Source organism: Helianthus annuus, chromosome 8 (assembly GCF_002127325.2).
Source record: "Helianthus annuus cultivar XRQ/B chromosome 8, HanXRQr2.0-SUNRISE, whole genome shotgun sequence".
In the NCBI taxonomy this organism is placed as follows: Eukaryota; Viridiplantae; Streptophyta; class Magnoliopsida; order Asterales; family Asteraceae; genus Helianthus; species Helianthus annuus.
Window position 1 is genome coordinate 116,773,346 of NC_035440.2, and position 19,320 is coordinate 116,792,665.

General features: G+C 34.3%; 2 protein-coding genes across 2 annotated transcripts; both read right to left on the reverse strand.

Moving 5' to 3' along the window:
• Positions 1-6,643: 6,643 nt before the first annotated feature.
• On the reverse strand, positions 6,644-9,281 carry LOC110898357 (transcription factor ICE1). The gene is made up of 4 exons (XM_022145129.2): positions 8,369-9,281; positions 7,470-7,715; positions 7,014-7,184; positions 6,644-6,926 (listed from the first exon to the last, which is right to left on the reverse strand). The coding sequence occupies exons 1-4, from the start codon at positions 9,188-9,190 to the stop codon at positions 6,843-6,845; spliced, it is 1,323 nt and encodes a 440-aa protein (XP_022000821.1). The 5' UTR covers positions 9,191-9,281; the 3' UTR covers positions 6,644-6,842.
• A 4,562-nt stretch (positions 9,282-13,843) lies between these two features.
• On the reverse strand, positions 13,844-14,962 carry LOC110902871. Its single transcript, XM_022149218.2, has 3 exons — positions 14,650-14,962; positions 14,348-14,579; positions 13,844-14,253 (listed from the first exon to the last, which is right to left on the reverse strand). Exons 1-3 carry the CDS (start codon positions 14,890-14,892, stop codon positions 13,844-13,846), a joined length of 885 nt encoding a protein of 294 aa, XP_022004910.2. The 5' UTR covers positions 14,893-14,962.
• Positions 14,963-19,320: the final 4,358 nt, after the last annotated feature.

Consider the following 19,320-nt stretch of genomic DNA (forward strand, 5'->3'; position numbering starts at 1 on the left):
TTGTATATTAGATTACTTCCCTGCGTTTTCTGATCGACTCGGCCCACATTAACGTTTGAATCTGGCCACTGTTATGATTTGAGTCCAACCCGAGCCCACACAGTTACCGCATATACATGGGGCCATTTAAAGTCCAATGGAAGGTTGGAAGTGGGCCGGTGGGTTGGGGTTATTGTTCGCGCACACATTTAAATAGCCGGTTTATGTTTGGGCTTCGGCCCACCCTTTCATTTGGTCCGCGTCGGTAGAGTCCAAGAACTCTTTATGTGGTATACATTAGAATACGTAATATAGTTATGAAAACATGGAAACCCTACACCTCTCTAGATGGCGACGGCAGAAGAGACCCCCCCCCCTCTCGTGAAGCTTTGTGTCGTGTTCATCTTATACCTTAACTCCTTCGGTTAGTATTACTACTATGTTATTATTTGCTTCTTGGCTCAATATCCTATAACATTACATGTGAGAGACCTAGGGAGTGCAGCCAAGTAGATAAGAATCACTTTAGGTTATCGACCAGTGTGCTCATATGTGCATGTGAATTATCAGGAAGCATGTGATGGTTGTTATGTGTGCAACTTGTTAATTAGAGTAGATATAGTCTGCTAACTGTTCTAATTAATCGATGACCTAATGATTGTGTTCAATGATTGAGTGCAATTTGTTAATTGGAGGGTATCGACTTCGGCCCACCCTTTCATATGATAACATTTTCTAGAGATAACAACTAATACAACTCAAACAATAAACTTTTGATTTAATGGTATTTGATTGGACCTCAACATATTCCTCATGCAGTGTGATGTGATGACCAACAACTTCATAAATCACATGCAATTCTGACAAGTTATTGAAAAATGGTTGACTATTATGAATCCATATCAAATCACCTGCAAATTGAAAAGATCTAATAATGATATGGACCGCATACAACTGTGAGACACATACATGCACATAAAGAGAAATATTAGTTGGGCTTGATGATTAATAACAGGGCCTGTCTGACCATAGGGCCACACGCCTCAATAGGCGACACACTATGCTGGGCCGTGCAAGGGGTGTGGGGCCGGAGAACTTTAGGGGTTGCAAAAGTCGATTGGGTCTTTGAACATGTTAAACTGTTATATTAGATTACATATCAGATTTGAATACATAAATTACTTTTGCACGAGTAACGGAAAGGTCGTTGTGTTGAACGGGTATTGTGTCTTATTGTAATGGGTTGTAATTTCGTGTTGGGCCGAACCCCTTTTTAATTAGTCGGGACGCACATAATCAGACATGCCATAATGGATTACCAAGTAGTGTTAGCTTAATACACTTGTGACACGAAATTACCTGTGGCTTAAATTGCTTAATGTGTAATATGTGAACTTGTATGTAAACCGAACTATTTGATTGTGCCATTAGGAAATACGAACTTGTGACGTGAGTGTGTTTATCGCTCGTACACTTGTGGTGATAGTAGTAATGATTTGTGATGTACTTGCTTGTTGTTGGTGTAATACGTGACAACCTATGTGGTGCAATATGAATATAAACTGATCATTGTTGGTACACAATGGTAGGACGTGTTTGATCGACTATTAAACAAGAAATTAATCTTACCGAGCAAACCAAAGGTGAGTTCACTACATTCGAGCATGCGTCCCAGTGGTTGGGGACAGTCAGTGGGTATTCCATGGGGGGAATGAGTCTTTGGGTAAAAACGAGTATATTGGTTAATGATCTCACCTATCATCATTTGTAAGTCCCTCATCGGGTATTAGTTAGTAGCGCTACTTAGGTTTGGCACCCTCACCCCGTGCCTGTAGAGGACGGAGGTGAACTAATGACCCAGTCTGGCCCAGTACTGGATAGGAGTACGTGGGAAGGGCAGTCGTGTATTCAGGAGCCGTCATTGTTCGGAAATGAGATATTAACAATATTACTTGCACTGGTTATTGAACTGTTTTACATACATCCGGTAACAAACATTTTCTAAAACTGTGAACTCGCCAGCTTTGTCTGATACACTTGTTACATGCTCGCAGGTCGTTAGATATCTTGGATTGGGAACTTGCTGTCTGGAGTAGCAGGAGTGGTCATGGGTCGTACTGGATGCATTCGAGTGATCGAATTATGGATATCTTACATTGGTTTTGAAACGGTTTAACTTTGGTTTACTATTTGCTTCCGCTGAACATGTTGGGTTTTAATTGAACATATTATCGAAACTTTTATTTAATAATTGATGATTTCATTTGGAAACTCGTATGGGTTCAATGTAATTAGTGGCTCGTTATTGGAATATCACACGCCTAGCAGGGACTTTCCCTAGGTGGTATTTTGGGGGTGTGACAGGTTGACCATCCGATCGAGTAGTCACTCGATCGAGTGGCTCCAACGATTTGATTTTCGGCGTTTCGTTTCGTGCGTTGGGTTTTGCGATGCGTTAGAATTACCCATTAGTTAATTAATCCCAACTACTATATCTAACATACAATCACTATAATTAACTTGCGTTTAGCGTCTGCGGTTCGATTGTGATAGAGTTGCGATTGAGTTTCGATTAATCACCACAACATAAACATAAATAAACATGCACAAGTAACACATAAATAGCACACACACGTAAAGAAATATCCAGAACGCATACTTCGGGTTGCGAATGCGATTGCGATGCGATAAGCGATAAAGCGATAAACATGCGATAAATAGCGATTAAACCTCAATTATTGACATGTACTCCACATAATACAACTAATGCGATAAGAGAAATAGATTATCTACAAGTCAAAGAAGTCAAAACAGGAGTTGAGCAAGGAGTGACAGATCGCAATTAGCAATCTTTTCTTCCTTTGACTTCAATCTTGACTTTGAATTTGATTTTCGAAACACGGGGTGTTACATCATGACTATTTTTTTGTTAATACACTAAGTGCCAATACCATTCCGATATCATAATGAATCAAACCGATTACCCGCCGCAACGCACGGGAAAATTTTACTATATTCTATATATAACAATTCTAAAAAGAAAATCACTATAGCGAATGTCATCTCAAGATATAGTGATTTGTTTTTTTCTTTTTTTTTTATTTTATACCCTCAACCTTTAACATTGTTATTTACACCCCTTAGTTTTATAACATATTAAATTATCATTTTGACCCATTCTAGTTATACATGCTAATTTTTATATACGTAGGTCAAATATAATATGTTTTTGACCATATTTTTATGTGTGTTTTTTGTTGGTTTACATTTTGTTCATATGTTTTCGTGCTCATTTTTATTCATGTTTTCAGTTGGTTTTTGTTTTGTCATATATAATTCATTTTCATTAGGTGGTATAACTTCAAGTTACTTTATGTTTCAACACTGCCACACGCGGTATCATTCTTTAACATAAAAAATATATTTTCTTACGTGCTTTTTAAGGACGTGTCAGTATAAATTGAAGTTGGTTTACGTTTCCACGTAAATGGTCTACGTTTTATCATAAGTTTTGTCCGAGTCAGGTCAAATATAATACGTTTTCACTAGGCGGTATATAAGTTCGAGTTACTTTCCGTTTTAACTCCAACGCACCTTTCCATTCTTTAACTTAAAAAACACTATTCTCTTATGTGCTTTTTTAAAATATGTTTCAGTATAGTTCTAAGTTGGTTTACGTTTTGACGTAAAGTTTTCTCGGCAATGAGTTAGGTCATATATAATACGTTTTCGTGCTTATTTTATGTATGTTTTTAGTTGGTCCACGTTTTGACATTAGTTTTGTTTGGAAACAATTTAGGTTGGATATTTGACAACACAAATTCAAGTTACTTTAAGTTTGACGCCATCACAACGTCCGACGGGTCAAATTTCTAGTTATGATGACTGAAAAAATAATAGATTAATAATCACGGAGTTAAGATCCGGTACAAACCATGCTAATTATAAAAACTGTGAGAACAGATCTGGATCATCTAACTATTTAATCAATGGATGTCATTGATTACATATCAACCGTTACTATTAGTTGTATCAGTTAGTATTTTATAAGGGTATTTTAGTAATTGTGTTAGTTTAATTAAATAAAAAGATTAAAACTAAAATTTTGTTATGTTGACCTTTTCAACTAGTTCCACTAATATCTTTAAATATAAAATAACTGTCATATACTTTATTATTTTTCTTAAAAAATACACCATAAAATTAAACATTTTTTTATCTTTAATATGAGTATAATATTGTTATATATGTTTTTTTAAATGACATTTTTAAAAAGTACTAAAGTATCAGTCAAAACTGTTTGTGTTGGTTATGCCAGTGCTACTTTTAAACTTGTTTTGTGCAGAGTTTGCCTGTGCTAATTTCGAAACTATATGTTCTGGTTTCAATATTGTTTGTGTTAATTTCGAACATATTTGTCTTTTATTCTAATCAACACATCAACATAATCAACTAAAATTGTTGATTATGTTTATTAACATAAACTGTAAATATACATGTATAATCAACATATCAATTTAAAAAAAACAAATATATTTTTCTTAATTAGCACATCTATGTATGTGTAATAAGCACATCAACTTTATTAGGTTCTTGTTCTTCTTAGCGTAATATGATTTTAGTGAAACCTAAATGGTTTTCATAAAACTAATTTAAGGGATGATATTGTAAAATGTTTCATTGATTTCAAAAATAAAAGGTATAATGAAAGGTTTGAAATAAGGAATTTAAAATTTTTTACGTTGAAATTGATGATTCCAAACGCATATTTGATTTCAATTTGTTGATGATCATTATTTATTTAAACAAATGTATAAATGTATGAGTTGATTTACTAATTGAGAGAAACATAACTTAAAGCACAAATATAGGAATGGTGCTGCTAGATGTACCCTATTTTCTAGTATCCTCTCCATCAACTTTCACATGAATATAATTTAAACCCTTTTGTTTTTATTATTATTATTATTATTATTATTATTATTATTATTATTATTATTATTATTATCACTAGTATTTGTATTTAAAACGTTATTTTATTTAAAAAGAAACATTTTTTGGTTATTTAAAAAAAATATCGGTTTCTTACGTTTTAAACTGAAGTGAGTCATTTTAGTTTTGAAGCAGGATTTTTTTTTTTTTTTTTTTTTTTTTTTTGCTTATAACGGCTTGAAGTGGGGTTAATGATATACGGTTGGTTCGCAGTCTTCTAGAAAAAGAAGGTTTGTATATGATATACTTCTATAATGAAGTTTAACATTTATAACACATTCTCACAACATCATATTAATAGGGGGGCTACTAAATGTACCCCTTCTTGTTATTTTTTATACCCCCTTTCTATACAATTACATTTAAATTTGTCATATTTACCCCCTAAAAAAGTCATATTTTTTAAAAGTATTCTTTTTTGTTACAAAACAAATTCAAAGGTGTAAAAATATATTATAAACGGTTTTTTTTAAACTGTTTATTTTATTTTGTTTATTTAAAAAAACCATATTTGTTTAAAAAGTTTTCAGATATTTTTTACACTTTCTCAAATAGTATTTTGATTATGTTTTCTTTTATTAAACATCTTTACAAATTATAATAACGTTTTTCATATAAAAACAAAAATAAAAAAGTTTTGAATTTTATTTTTGAAAAAGTCTACATTATATTTTTTTCCTCGTCTAGTTTATATTTTAAATGTCTTATATTTATTATTCTTAATATTTAAAAATGTTTTTTTTTAATTTTGGAACGACTTGAAGTGGGTATCTGATGCGTGGTCGAAAACCGATGATTATTCGTAATTAAGTTTATGCTTTTACGTGATTTTTGGTTTCGAATGACCTACTTTTGATTACAAAAAAAAATCCACATATATTTTTGAAATCAATCAGTTTAATATATTTTTTAAATGAAGAAGAGAAAAACATTTGTGAATCAACCCTGTCCATTTGTTTTGCTTTAGAAAAGTGTTCACTTCGATCCAAGTCTTAAACTGGTTTTAACTTGTTTATACCATACTCTTTACACTAATTAAATTTGAATTTATATAGATTGTGAATTTATAGTTTGATAAAATAATTGTAGTACCTATTGTTTATTTGTTCACTTACATAGATGGTTTGAATGATTAATATGTGCTAGGGCTGTAAACTCTATATTAAAAGATTTTTTTACTTTTTGATAAATAAAAATTGTTAATTATTTTATAAACACGTCTAAAGTATTAAAAAATATAAAAGTAAGACCTTTACAATACAAACTAGACGTGGAAAAAACATAATATAGGCTTTTTTCAAAAAGAAAGTTCAAAATTTTTTTTATTATTTTTATAAGAAAAAATGTTATTATTTATTTGTAGAGATGTTCAATAAAAAAACATAATTAAAATACTATTTGAGAAAGTGTTTTTAAAATTTAAAAAAAATGATTTAAATAAAAATTAAAAAAAATATTTAAAAAACGCCAGTAATCTTTTTTTTACACTTTTGAATTTGTTTTGTAACAAAAAGAATATTTTTTATAATGATGATTTGTATAGGGGGTAAATAGTAAAAGTTTTAATGTGATTTTATGAAGGGGGGGCATAAAAAGTAAGAAGAGGGGGTACATTTAGCCTACCCCATTAATAATCTTCTATTTTTTATTAGATTCTTTTTCATTCAAATCATTAAATTAAAGATCTTTTGGGCACGATAATTAATTAACCACAAATGTTAATCAACATATCAATTGTGACTGAATATATAAAATTTTAAATAACAATAATTCTGTAAAACCAAATTCCAAAACCCTTCAGCCAATTCACTACCTACTCGACCATACCTAAGAACCAAACCACCAATGACTAAACCGCTTCTATACTCGACTTAAGCGACACCATGGTAACCCGCAGACTCGAGCAGCACGGCTCTAACCTCATCAGGATGAACATCTTGACCTTCTTTGCATTGCTACATAACCAAAAACCCACAATCAAAACCACATATATGGATCAAAACGAGTCGTAAAAATGAATCAAAGACGATAAAAATGGTAACCTCGGCTCGAAAAACATCAAGAGCAAAGCCATTGAAGCAACTTATAACAGCTTGCTGAATATCTAACCCAAGACCATCAATGGCCCTTATGGTTGACAACAGCAAACCAGGCCTTCTACTACAGAACATGTGTATGTTCACTGCTCTTCCTTCTCTCTGCCTCACTTCAACCTAAAGAAAAAAAAAACCGACAATTTTATTAAATGTATAACTTTAACCATAACGACACGTTACCAGAAAACTCACAGGACCCACCAATACCCTGCTAACCAATGGAACTGGATTTAAAGTTCAAACCTAAGACCTCTGTTGGAGGGACTCAAATGCTTACCACTACGTCACCCCCTTGAAGATTATAAATCCAAAAGTTTATCAAAAATACATTTATTATTATTTTTTTTTTCAAATAATTTATTGTAATTCTAGAAATATAATTAGGGTATGCAGTGTAGTTACTCTTGCAGGCTGTCCGGTTGGGCTGGGGATTGCAGTGGGGCAAAGTTCTTCTTTGATTCTTGACGGGAGACCGGTGGGAGTTGGGGTTAGCGGGTAGAAACCGGCTGCCATGGAGGTGGCGGCCGTTGGTGTTGTTAAAGTTGAGCTTGTTGGGGTTGCTTCAAGTTCATGGTTTAAGTCATTGATCTTTTGAAGAAGCTCTTTTAGATACTCTATTGCATCTCCTAGAATTGAAGCTCTGTCCATCTGAAATCAAGAACATTAATGGTGCATCATGAACTTTAGGATGAAATCCACATCAAGATTTAAAATGGGTAATGCTATACATTGTATATGTAAAAATAAATAAATGAATAGGGTAAACTCATTCAAACGGCAACATAGACTCACTTACAAAACTATTTTTATTGTTTAGATTAGTTATTAGCCCATTGGCAATACCCAATTTCGTTAAGGCCTAAGTGCACGTTTTTTCAAACTCGAACAGGGTACATGAATTCTCAAGGCCAGCCCTGCTATACAAAACCATCCCGATAGTGTATACCAGCTTGTCTGTCACATCATACAAGCTGCAACATATCACACGGGACGTGTGATTTGTCTCACATCATACGGGCCACAATCATATCAAACGCGTAGTATGATTTGGCCCGCATACGACCCGTATGAGCATTTTCGCTATATCATACGGTTGTATGACCACTTTTGCCTCGTAATACGACCGGTATGACCACTTTCGCCCCCTCATGAGGCGTGTATGATCATTATCGTTTGTATAACACGTTACTGCTTGTGGTGTCTGTATAGTGTGTCAGTAGTGTTTATTTAACGTGACGTTTAAAAATCAAACTTTAAAATAACAATGATTAGCTAAAATAAGAAGGATTCTTAATTCTCACCTTGCTAATTTTGGGCACAACAGACCTCAACATATAAAGCCGGTCATTCAACTTTTTTCTCCGGCGTCTCTCCGCCATCAAATTCTTCGCCGGCGGCCCTTTTTTCTTCCCTTTATAACCACTCCCACCGCCACCACCGGCCGCCGTAACCGTACTATCACCAACAGAACCATCCCCACCACCAATCTTAATCCCACTCTCTTCAAAACCATCCACCGTAAACTCATCCGAATCATAATTCAAACCCGACCCATCGAAACTCAGATCATCAACACCATCCCAACTCTTCCTCTTCTTCTCATTCACCCCGCCGTCCACGGCGGCGCTGACGTCACCAAAATTTCTTCTCAAAGCAGCCCTTTTTTGGAACAAAGTTGGAGGTGCTCCGGTAGGAGCAAAATTCTCCAACGGTTTAAGCAATTTGGGCCTTCCGGGTGACCCGTTTTCCGAAAACGGGTACCCGGCTGACCCGAACCCTGTTTCGGGCAAATTCGATGCACCAGTTTGTGATTGTGACCCGAAATCATAAAACCCGGGTACACCATTATTTCCAAACCCATTCCCATAATCAAAATCAAGGGTTTCGGTTAACGAATTGTTCGAAATCGAGTTGAAAACCGAAGAAATGGAATCGGGTTTGGGTGGCAAGAAGAACTGAACAGGGTGGACCGGGTTCGGATCAATGTTACAGGATTGCAAGAACCAATTGTTGTTGTTTTGTTCAAGTTCAAGCATTGAATTGTTGTTGTTGTTTGTTTGATGTTGTGTTTCATCATGAGTATCATCATCCATCCAGATGACACTATTGGTTCTTGATAGCATGTTGGAAATGGTGGTGGGTTTAGAGAGAGAAAGTGAAGGGTTTTAGAGAGAGAGAGAGAAAAGAGGGTGATGATGGTGATGTTGCAGAGGTAAAAGGGTAGATGGATTTATATGGTTGTGAGTGGTGAAAAGACAAGCTGACAAAATGCTAATTTTGTGGTGATATGTGTTTAAAGTTTAAATTGATGTGGTGTTTTTTTAACCTATGGTTAAAACCTTTTATTGGTTTAGTACTTAAAAGTTTACACTGTTTGTTTCATGAGCTAGGGATGGCAATCAAATCCGAACCCGTTGGGTAAACCCGAAACCCGACACATTTGGGACGAGTTTGGGGTCGGTTAATCGGGTTTGGGACGGGTTTGGGAATAGTTTTTATTTTTTTCGCGGGTTTGGGACGGGTTTGGGATTTAGTGATATACCTGTTTACCCGACCCAATTACCCGATAAATTGTACCCGTTTACCCGATTGTATACCTGATATAATTTATTTTATATTATTAAATACATATATATATGATACATCCATTTTTTACACATATAGTATTCTATTTCGTATACATCGTAGTTATTTGATATATATTTTTATAATGACAATACAAAATGTAACCGTTTAGTAGTTACCCGATAGATACCCAATAGGTTTTGAGATGAGTACACCCAACAAGTAATCTTTTTAAATTAACGGGTTTACCCAAAACCCGCGGGTATACCCGATACCCGATGGGTAATTACCCGGTAGAAACCCGACGGGTTTTGGGACGGGTTTGGGACAAGCTTATCTAACCGGGTTTGGGTTTGGGATTACCTAAACCCGTCCCAAACCCGACCCATTGCCATCCTTATCATGAGCAAATGTCTGAATAGTTCAGATATTTGTCTCTGAATAGTGAAGCATTATACAGATTCTGAATGGTTAAAAACTCTAATCTGAATTGGTCAGACATTTGCCTTTGAACGATTAAGAAATTATACAGGCTTTTAATGGTTCAGACCTCTTACCGGTTCAACACTTAATAATTTAGACCTCTTACAGATTCAGCACTTAATCATTCAGATGTTGCCAAACAGCCCCTTAGCTGGATAGAATGTGGTTTTAAAGTGTGGAAGGTATGTTTACGATATTAAAAATACGCTATACTCTATTGTAAATAAAACTTTGTTTTCAACGAAATTTATGCTAGAAACCATAAAAACGTACTGCTACCAAAGTTGTTCGGATGGTATCATTTTGGTGAGTCATGGTAGAGAAAAAAACAAGAGTAAAATGCACGGATAGTCTCTGTAGTTTGGTGAAATTTCACCTTTAGTCCCTAACTTTTCAGAATTACACTCTTAGTCCCTATGGTTTGACAAGTTGTTACTCGGATAGTCCCTAAAGCGGATGAAGGTTACTCGGATAGTCCCTGTGGTTTGGCAAGTTGTTACTCGGATAGTCCCTGTGGTTTGACAAGTTGTTACTCGGATAGTCCTTGTCATTTTGAAAAGTTGGGGACTAAAGGTGAAATTTCACCTTGTCAAACCACAGGGACTAAGAGTGTAATTTTGAAAAGTTGGGGACTAAAGGTGAAATTTCACCAAACCACAGGGACTATCCGTGCATTTTACTCTAAAAACAATTATATTTGACCTATTGATTTTGAGCAAAACTTGTATTGAAACATAGATAAAAACTAGGATTACGACCCGCCGTAATACGGCGGTGATACTTTAGTTATAATTAAGTCGATCTAGGACCAGCACGTTATGTTAAACCTGTCAAACGGGAAAAAATAGACGATGTAAAAACGTTAACCCACACATGCATGCTACGTCGTGTTAACTCGCAAAATTTAGAACGAAATGTAATAACGTTAAACCATAGACGCACGTTGCGATGTGTTACGTCACAAAATTTAGAACCAAGCATAAAGCGAAAAGTTTGCGGAAAAGTAAAACTATAAAGGATCAAAGATGAAAATAAAAAGTTATGAGGATAGATTGCAAAAGACAAAAAGTTTTGGGTTAAAAGTAAAAAAAAAAACAAATAGTTTTGGGTTAAAAGTAATTTATGAAATACTTTTGAGTGAAAAGTTAAAAAAATCAAATTTTTTTTGGAAAACCCCAAAAGCCAACGTTACGACAACCATATGCATAACCATTTTTCTTTGAAAACCCCCCAAAGCACACTCCGCGTTGCAGCGGGGCGTAAAACAGCGTCAAATAGTACTAATTTCACACAACCATCATCGACCACCAACACTGACTCGACCTAGGATATGCGTGTTGCGACGAACCTGTCAAACATGGAAAAATAGATGTAAAAACATTGAACCACAGATGCACGTTGCGTCGTATTAACTCGAAAAAATTAGACCTATACGTAAAACCAAAATCTGCTAAAGATAAAAAGTATAAGTGACAAAAGTTGTGAAGTTAAATTGCAAATAATGAAAAGTTTTGGGTTGAAGTTAAAAAAACAAATTATGTAGGGTTAAAATTGAAAAAAGGTAAAAGTCTTGGGTTAAAAGTAAAAAAATCCAGTTTTTTTTGAAAAACTCTCAAAGCACAAAGTACAACTGATAATGCACAAAACACTTGCAAACTTATATATGGAATAATAAACCCTTTTATAACGATGCATCGGAATTTTATAAAGCATTACATGTTACATGAGTCTATTGTTCAAAAGGGTTCTTTTAACGAAAAAAAATATTGTATTCACGATTATCCATCTAAAATTGTTCATATATTAAAAGCCCTCTAAATTTGCTTTTGAGTTAATTACTGTTTTCGTCCCTGAGGTTTGTCAAAAATAACGGTTTCAGTCCATTAGTTTAAAAATTGCGATTTCAATCCATTAGTTTCATTTTCGTAACCATTTCAGTCCACTAACTTAACTCCATCCATTTATTTTGTTAACTTTGAGTTAACTAACTAATTCAGGGACGGTTTGCGTCAGTTTTAGAAACACAGGGACTTAAGTGTAAACTCTAAAACATTAAAACAAAAAAAAATAGTAAATTCCAAAAAATCAAAAAAATTCCAAAAAACCAAACAAATTCCAAAAAATTCTAAAAAATAATAAAAATTCTAAAAAATCATAAAAATTCTAAAAAATCCAAAAAATCCGTTTCGGCGCAAACTGTTTCGAACCCGAACCGTTTCGAGCTGAACCGTCCGTACCGTTTCGACCCGAACCGTTTCGAGCCGAACCGTTTCGACCCGTACTGTTTCGAAGCCGAACCGTTTCGAGCTGAACCGTTTCGAACCGAACCGTTTCGACCCGTACCGTTTCGAAGCCGTACCGTTTCGAACCGTACCGTGCCGTTTCGAACCGAACCGTTTCGAGCTGAACCGTTTCGAACCGAACCGTGCCGTATCAAACCGAACCGTTTCGAGCTGAACCGTATCGAACCGTACCGTTTCGACCCGAACTGTTTCGAAGCCGTACCGTTTCGGAGCCGAACCATTTCGGTTTGATACGACACGGTTCGCGTCGAAACGGTACAGCTTGAAACGGTTCGGTTCGATACGGCACGGTTCGGTTCGAAACGGTTCAGCTCGAAACGGTTCGGTTCGAAACGGTACAGCTTGAAACGGTTCGGCTTCGAAACGGTACGGGTCGAAACGGTTCGGTTCGAAACGGTTCAGCTCGAAACGGTTCGGCTTCGAAACGGTACGGGTCGAAACGGTACGGACGGTTCAGCTCGAAACGGTTCAGGTCGAAACGGTACAGGTCGAAACGGTTCGCGTCGAAACGGTTAAGCTCGAAACAGTTCGGGTTCGAAACAGTTCGCGCCGAAACGGATTTTTTGGATTTTTTAGAATTTTTTAGAATTTTTATTATTTTTTAGAATTTTTTGGAATTTGTTTGGTTTTTTTGGAATTTTTTTGATTTTTTGGAATTTACTATTTTTTTGTTTTAATGTTTTAGAGTTTACACTTAAGTCCCTGTGTTTCTAAAACTGACGCAAACCGTCCCTGAATTAGTTAGTTAACTCAAAGTTAACAAAATAAATGGATGGAGTTAAGTTAGTGGACTGAAATGGTTACGAAAATGAAACTAATGGACTGAAATCGCAATTATTAAACTAATGGACTGAAACCGTTATTTTTGACAAACCTCAGGGACGAAAACAGTAATTAACTCTTTGCTTTTAAAAGAAGAAGGTGACGCGCCATTTATTTTATCATTAGGAAAAGACAATGACGGTTTTTCTCTAGATCAATTTGATTTTATATATTTTGTGTCCACCTTTTTTAAATTTATACCTTTTTTCACCGGAATTAAAACTTTAAACACCTAAAGTAGAACACCTTTTCACATATAGGGTATGTTTGGCAAAACTAGCTGGTAGCTGGTAGCTGGAAGCTGATAGCTGGTAGCTGTAGCTTTTTAGATATTAAGGTGTTTGGTAGAGTAGCTGAAGCTTTTAATAAAATGTATAAAATGACCAAAATGGGCATAAATAAAAAAAAACATAATACTAAACGTAATCACACACACACACACACACACATATATATAAGTTATTTCTCAAATGAATAAAACATGGTCATTTTCAATTAAATAAAACATAGTTATTGACAAACAATCATAACATAATATAATACTATTACATCATTAGTGTCGTGCATTCCATATCAAAGTAGCAATTTCGTTGCGAACATGTTTCATCTCATTCGATGTTCCTCAAATAGACCGCTAGTGCTTATGTCATGGTTACGAACATCATGTAGTTCATCTCGTGGTATGTAGTTTGGATGTTGCTCCATTGCAGTAAATATGAAATCTTCTTGAGAATTACGTATATAGTTGTGCAATGAAAATGTAGCCATGATAACATCAATTTGTGTTTGCACGCTATACTTGGGCATTTTACCAAGTATCTTAAATCGTTTCTTCAAAATTCCAAATGACCTCTCAATATGACTTCGTAAAGATGAATGTGAACGGTTGAAAGCTTCTTGCATATTATTCGGGGGCTCTCTTTGAAATTGAGATTGATGGTATCTTGTCTTGGAATATGGTACAAGGTATCCTTTTCTATCTGGATATCCTTTATCAACCAAATAATATCTACCTGATAAAGGAGTCAAAAAATAAAAGGCGTTAGAATTTATTAAAAATAACATGAAATAATTCCAAATATATGTGTAAGTAATTCGAAATATTACCTTCAGGTGGTTGTGGGAAGTTGAATTTACTATTTTGGGTCGCGTTAATGAAAACGCGTGTGTCATGTGCTGATCCCTCCCATCCGATCGATACGAATGTGAAACACATATCGAAATCACATGTTGCCATTACGTTGAAAGTTGGTACCCCTTTTCTACCAATATAAGGTAGTTGCTGACTCTCTGGGATGCATGCTCCTATGTGTGTACTGTCAATACATCCAATACAATCCTATATATAATTTGAACATTAGTCAAGTAACAAAGTACACAAGTAGGAATGACATTAATCAATTTAATACCTTGAAATACGGCATGTATCTTTTGTCATTCAAGATTTGAGGTGGTACGAATTGAAAAGTTGGATCTTTTGGTTTTATAACGTCACGTGCTAGACCTTGAAAACCTTTACCTCTACCAACTATTGCCTCTAGAACTTCATGAAAGGCTCTACTAATAGTCTCCCCATAACGTTGAAAACGCTCCCCAACATCCCTGTTAGATAAACCCAATGCTTCGTGATATATTTGTTTAGGAACCGACATAATTCTAAAACCATTTCTTTTGGCCAAATTTCTCTTCTCCCTTTCTCTTTTTTAGAATCCATCTAGCAACCATGCATACATACATATGATAATAATGATGAAGAATCAACTATTTCAGCATTCATAGTCAAAATACATCTTAACATATTACAATTAAATAAATAATTATTGTGTAAAGTAGTAGATTTAATCGTAAACAAATGCACAAAAGCAAATCCAAACTTCTAACATATACATATAGGTTTTCATACATGTCATTGATCTTATATTTATGTCAGCCAATTAGATCACATTCCAGTGAGTCTAACAAAGGTCAATCTATCTAGCAAATACTTCAAAATTTTTCTGTTAGCTAACTAGATTACATCAGAATCAACTATTTCAGCATACACAGTCAAATTGCATCTTAACAATTTCAGAAACTAACTTAAGTACTTAACATCATATTGCAAGATCACAAACAAATTATATATTTAAAACTTATATTGTAGTGAATGTCAATAACCAGAAAGAGTAAGAATATACACCTAGGGGTGCAAACGAGCCGTGCCGAGCACGAGCTCGATTAACTTATGTGTTTACTATTTAAAAAAATAGCATATACGTATCGGATTTTTTTTAAATCGCATGCCCCTAGAAATCGTGGGCCTTGTGCGGAGGTCCTCCCCGCACACCATCAAAGCCTCCCATGTTTAAACTCAACAAATCACCTGTGCATATACTTCAAATAAAAAATTTTCATCTAAAAATCTTCATTATACACCTTATCTTTGCATCGCAAAGAAGATAAAACAAGTACCGCATATTACAATTCTGTATTCTTTATGTTTTCGGATATTTTGTGCAATTTTTCATTAAAACTTGTGATCCCCTTTTCTCTATATTGCTATTTCTTGAATAATTTGTGAATATTTCATTATGCTTTTGTTGACCATTAATGTATAAATTAAATAAGAGAAACTAAAATTCAGAATCTGACGATTACGATTACGTAACATGCTTTTGTTGTTTGAAATTGCAACGATAAGAAGACAAAAGATTCAATTCAATTAAATAAGAATTCAATTCGATTACGATTACGTACCTGGCTTTTTGTTTGGATCGATCCTTTTTTCAATTTGAGATGTTGAAGATTGTAGGTTATTTAAGTAATTTAAACCCTAAAAGCTTGTAGGTTTTTTAAACGCTACTTCCATCAGCGTTTAAAAAAGAGCTTTTCAACTAATCTAAAAGCTTGAAGCCCGTTTCAACCAAACAAGGCTTTTATTGGGCTTGGAGCTTTTTCTTTAAAGCCTGAAGCTTGAAGCTCCTAAAAGCCCCTAAAAGCTTGTTGCCAAACATACCCATAGTGTAACCTACAAAAACATTTAGCTAGTGTTTGTTTCATGGAATGAAATTAGAATTTGCATCAGAATTGAAGTTTGATTTGGAATTTAGGTTTATTTGGTTAAGAGAATAAAATGGAATCTGGATAGAATTGAAATGTAAATTCTCTTTCATATGTTGTTCAATTTCAATTCTTTTTTTTTAAACCAACAAAATATAAAATGAAATCAACATTTCACTTCCATTAAGATTTCATTCCATTTCGTAAAACGAATGATACCTTAGATTCTGGATCAGATTGATTACATTAAATTTTTTTTTGAAAAGTAGATTGATTACATTAAATGCTAACAAACTTAGTGTAACATAAAGGGATAAAGGTTTTAATTTATTAAAGTTATATATTTTAGATAAAAAATAGAATTGTAATAACTGAACTAAATAAGTAGTGTTCACACAATTTTTATGTTTCATTTAATATAGAATCTGTTTAAGTAAAGAATCATATAACTATACAATATATTAGGTATTGCTGAACAACTAAAAGTTAGAATTGTAGAGGTAGAGTTATATGACCATTTTTCATCCTAACATTGTAGTTGTAACAAATGACTTCAAATTTTCTTAGTAAGAAAAGGTGATGTGACATTTATTTTATCATAAGAAAAAGACGATGATAATATTTCCGAATCAGATCGGTTACATTAGTCATTAATATCTTAGCTTCGATCAACTACCATTCATCAAAAAGGTGATGGTCGCGCGCCTACCCATGTTACAAACTTAATATTTTAATTTAAATAAATGTTGTCAAATGGATTTAAAGGTCAAAAACGCATCAAAGAAGACAAACGTGAAGCGGGTACCCGTGCTGGCCAAGAGAAACCGCCCAACTTATTATATAAAGTGTAAGGGGCTGTTTGGTAGCCTCTGAATGGTCATTAAGAGGCTATCTCTTAATGGAACCATTAAGAATTTTACCAATGAGAAGGTAGAAGAATGTGACATGTGATGATTTACCATTCAAAGGTTACCTCTTAACCATTCAGACTTGAGGTTACCTCTTATTCATTCAGAGGTTTTAAATCATTAAGAGATAGCATCTGAATATCTGAATGGTCATTAATATGCTACCAAACAGCCCTAAGATGCTAAAATCGTGTCCATGAGGTTTGAGTACTTTTGTTAGATTCGTTCGAAAAGCTTTTTCTCTGAACTGGACCACTCATGTTTCATAAAAGTTATGAGATTCATTCATTTCTCTAGCACCATAAAAAACTAAAATGGGTATTTTGGATGGATCTTGACAGTTTACTATTTTTCATGTTTTTCTATTTTTGTATTAACATTTTTTATTACTTTACATAAGATCGTTTTAACGTAAACTAGTTATTTTTCATCCGTGCGTTGCGGCGGGACCCAATGACTACAAAAGGCGTGTCAGCAATGGCAAAAAGATACCGAATATCAAAACATAAATAAAATAACGTGGTAAGGATAATCACTCCGTCATAAAAAACGATTTTAAATAACCTAATATATAATGATAGGACCCACACGTCCTACACGTTGGAAATTCGGTTGTTTTCAGTTCAGTTATTACGGTGCTAACATGTTAAAATATGGATGAGCTCGGTACCGGTAACGGCAGCGAAAGTACCGATCCAGAATATCATCGAAATTAGGTACCGGCACCGAAAATGCTCGGTACAATACGATATGGTATTTGAAGGTAAAAATCAATAAATACAAGTATGGTGCTAGGCCGGTGTCGAACCGAAAGTAACGATTCTGAAAACACCAAAAGGTGGGTATCAAATTGGTACCGAAAATGATTTGGTATAGTAAATTTGGTACCGTTACGATACCGATTTGTTTACAGGATTTGATACGATTTGCTCATCAATATTCTAAATATCCAAGTTAATTTTACATGTTACAATTCATTCATTACAGAAAAAGACAAAAAAGAAAGCAAAATAAGTTGTTGTGTATATAAAACCTCATTCAAACGAAATACAGTTTACTTACTGTGTGTATAAAAGGTAATCTAAATGGTACCAACCGGTACCGAAAATACCGTTACCGAAATCCTCAAAGGTGGGTACCGGTACCGAATATACCTAATATGGTACGGTTCGGTACCGGTCGGTACTGGTACGGTACCGGTATTTGAGGGTAAAAACCGGTGAATACCTGTGCAGAATCGGTACCAAAATACACCGATTTGGTAAATTTGAGACCGGTACCTATACCCGATACCATTTGCTGATCTCTTAATGATGTATTCCATTCTAATTTTAATTTAAAAAATAAATTATAAAGCATTGTTCCCGTTACCGAAATCCCCAAAAGTGGGTACCGGTACCGAATATACCTAGTATGGTACGGTTCGCTACCAGTTGGTACTGGTATGACACCGGTATTTGAGGGTAAAAACCGGTGAATAACTGTGCAGAACCGGTACCGAAAATACACCGATTTGGTAAATTTGAGACCGGTACCTATACACGATACCATTTGCTGATCTCTTGATGATGTATTCCATTCTAAATTTAATAAATAAAGCACTATTCATTCACTTTCTTTTTTATGATATATAGATGTTTTACTTTTTTAATTTCTTTAAAATATTTTGTTATCATCAAACTATAGTTTTTGTTACTGACAAAAAATTATTGTTACCAAGGATCGTAATTATTCCATATCTTAATTAGCAACTTTTTAGTGCATCAAGACTTGTACTTCATGCTTAGGGAGTGTTTCAAAAAAAAAATTGATTTTTCACTTTCAACCTTCAAGTTTTTTCTTTTACATTTTAACCCATTTGAAAAAACTTGATTTTTCACTTTCAACCTTAAAGTTTTTTCTTTTACATTTTAATCCATTTGAATTTTCACTTTTAACTCAAAGTTTTTCATCTTTTGTAATTTAACACAACACTTTATTATTATCTTTCGCAAGTTTTTCGTTTTACGTTTCGTTCTAAATTTTGTGAGTTAACATGTCATAGCGTGCATGTGAAGTTCAACGTTTTTGCTCTATTTTTTCATATTTGACAGACCCGTCGCAACGCGTCCATTTTTTTCCTTTTGAAAACTT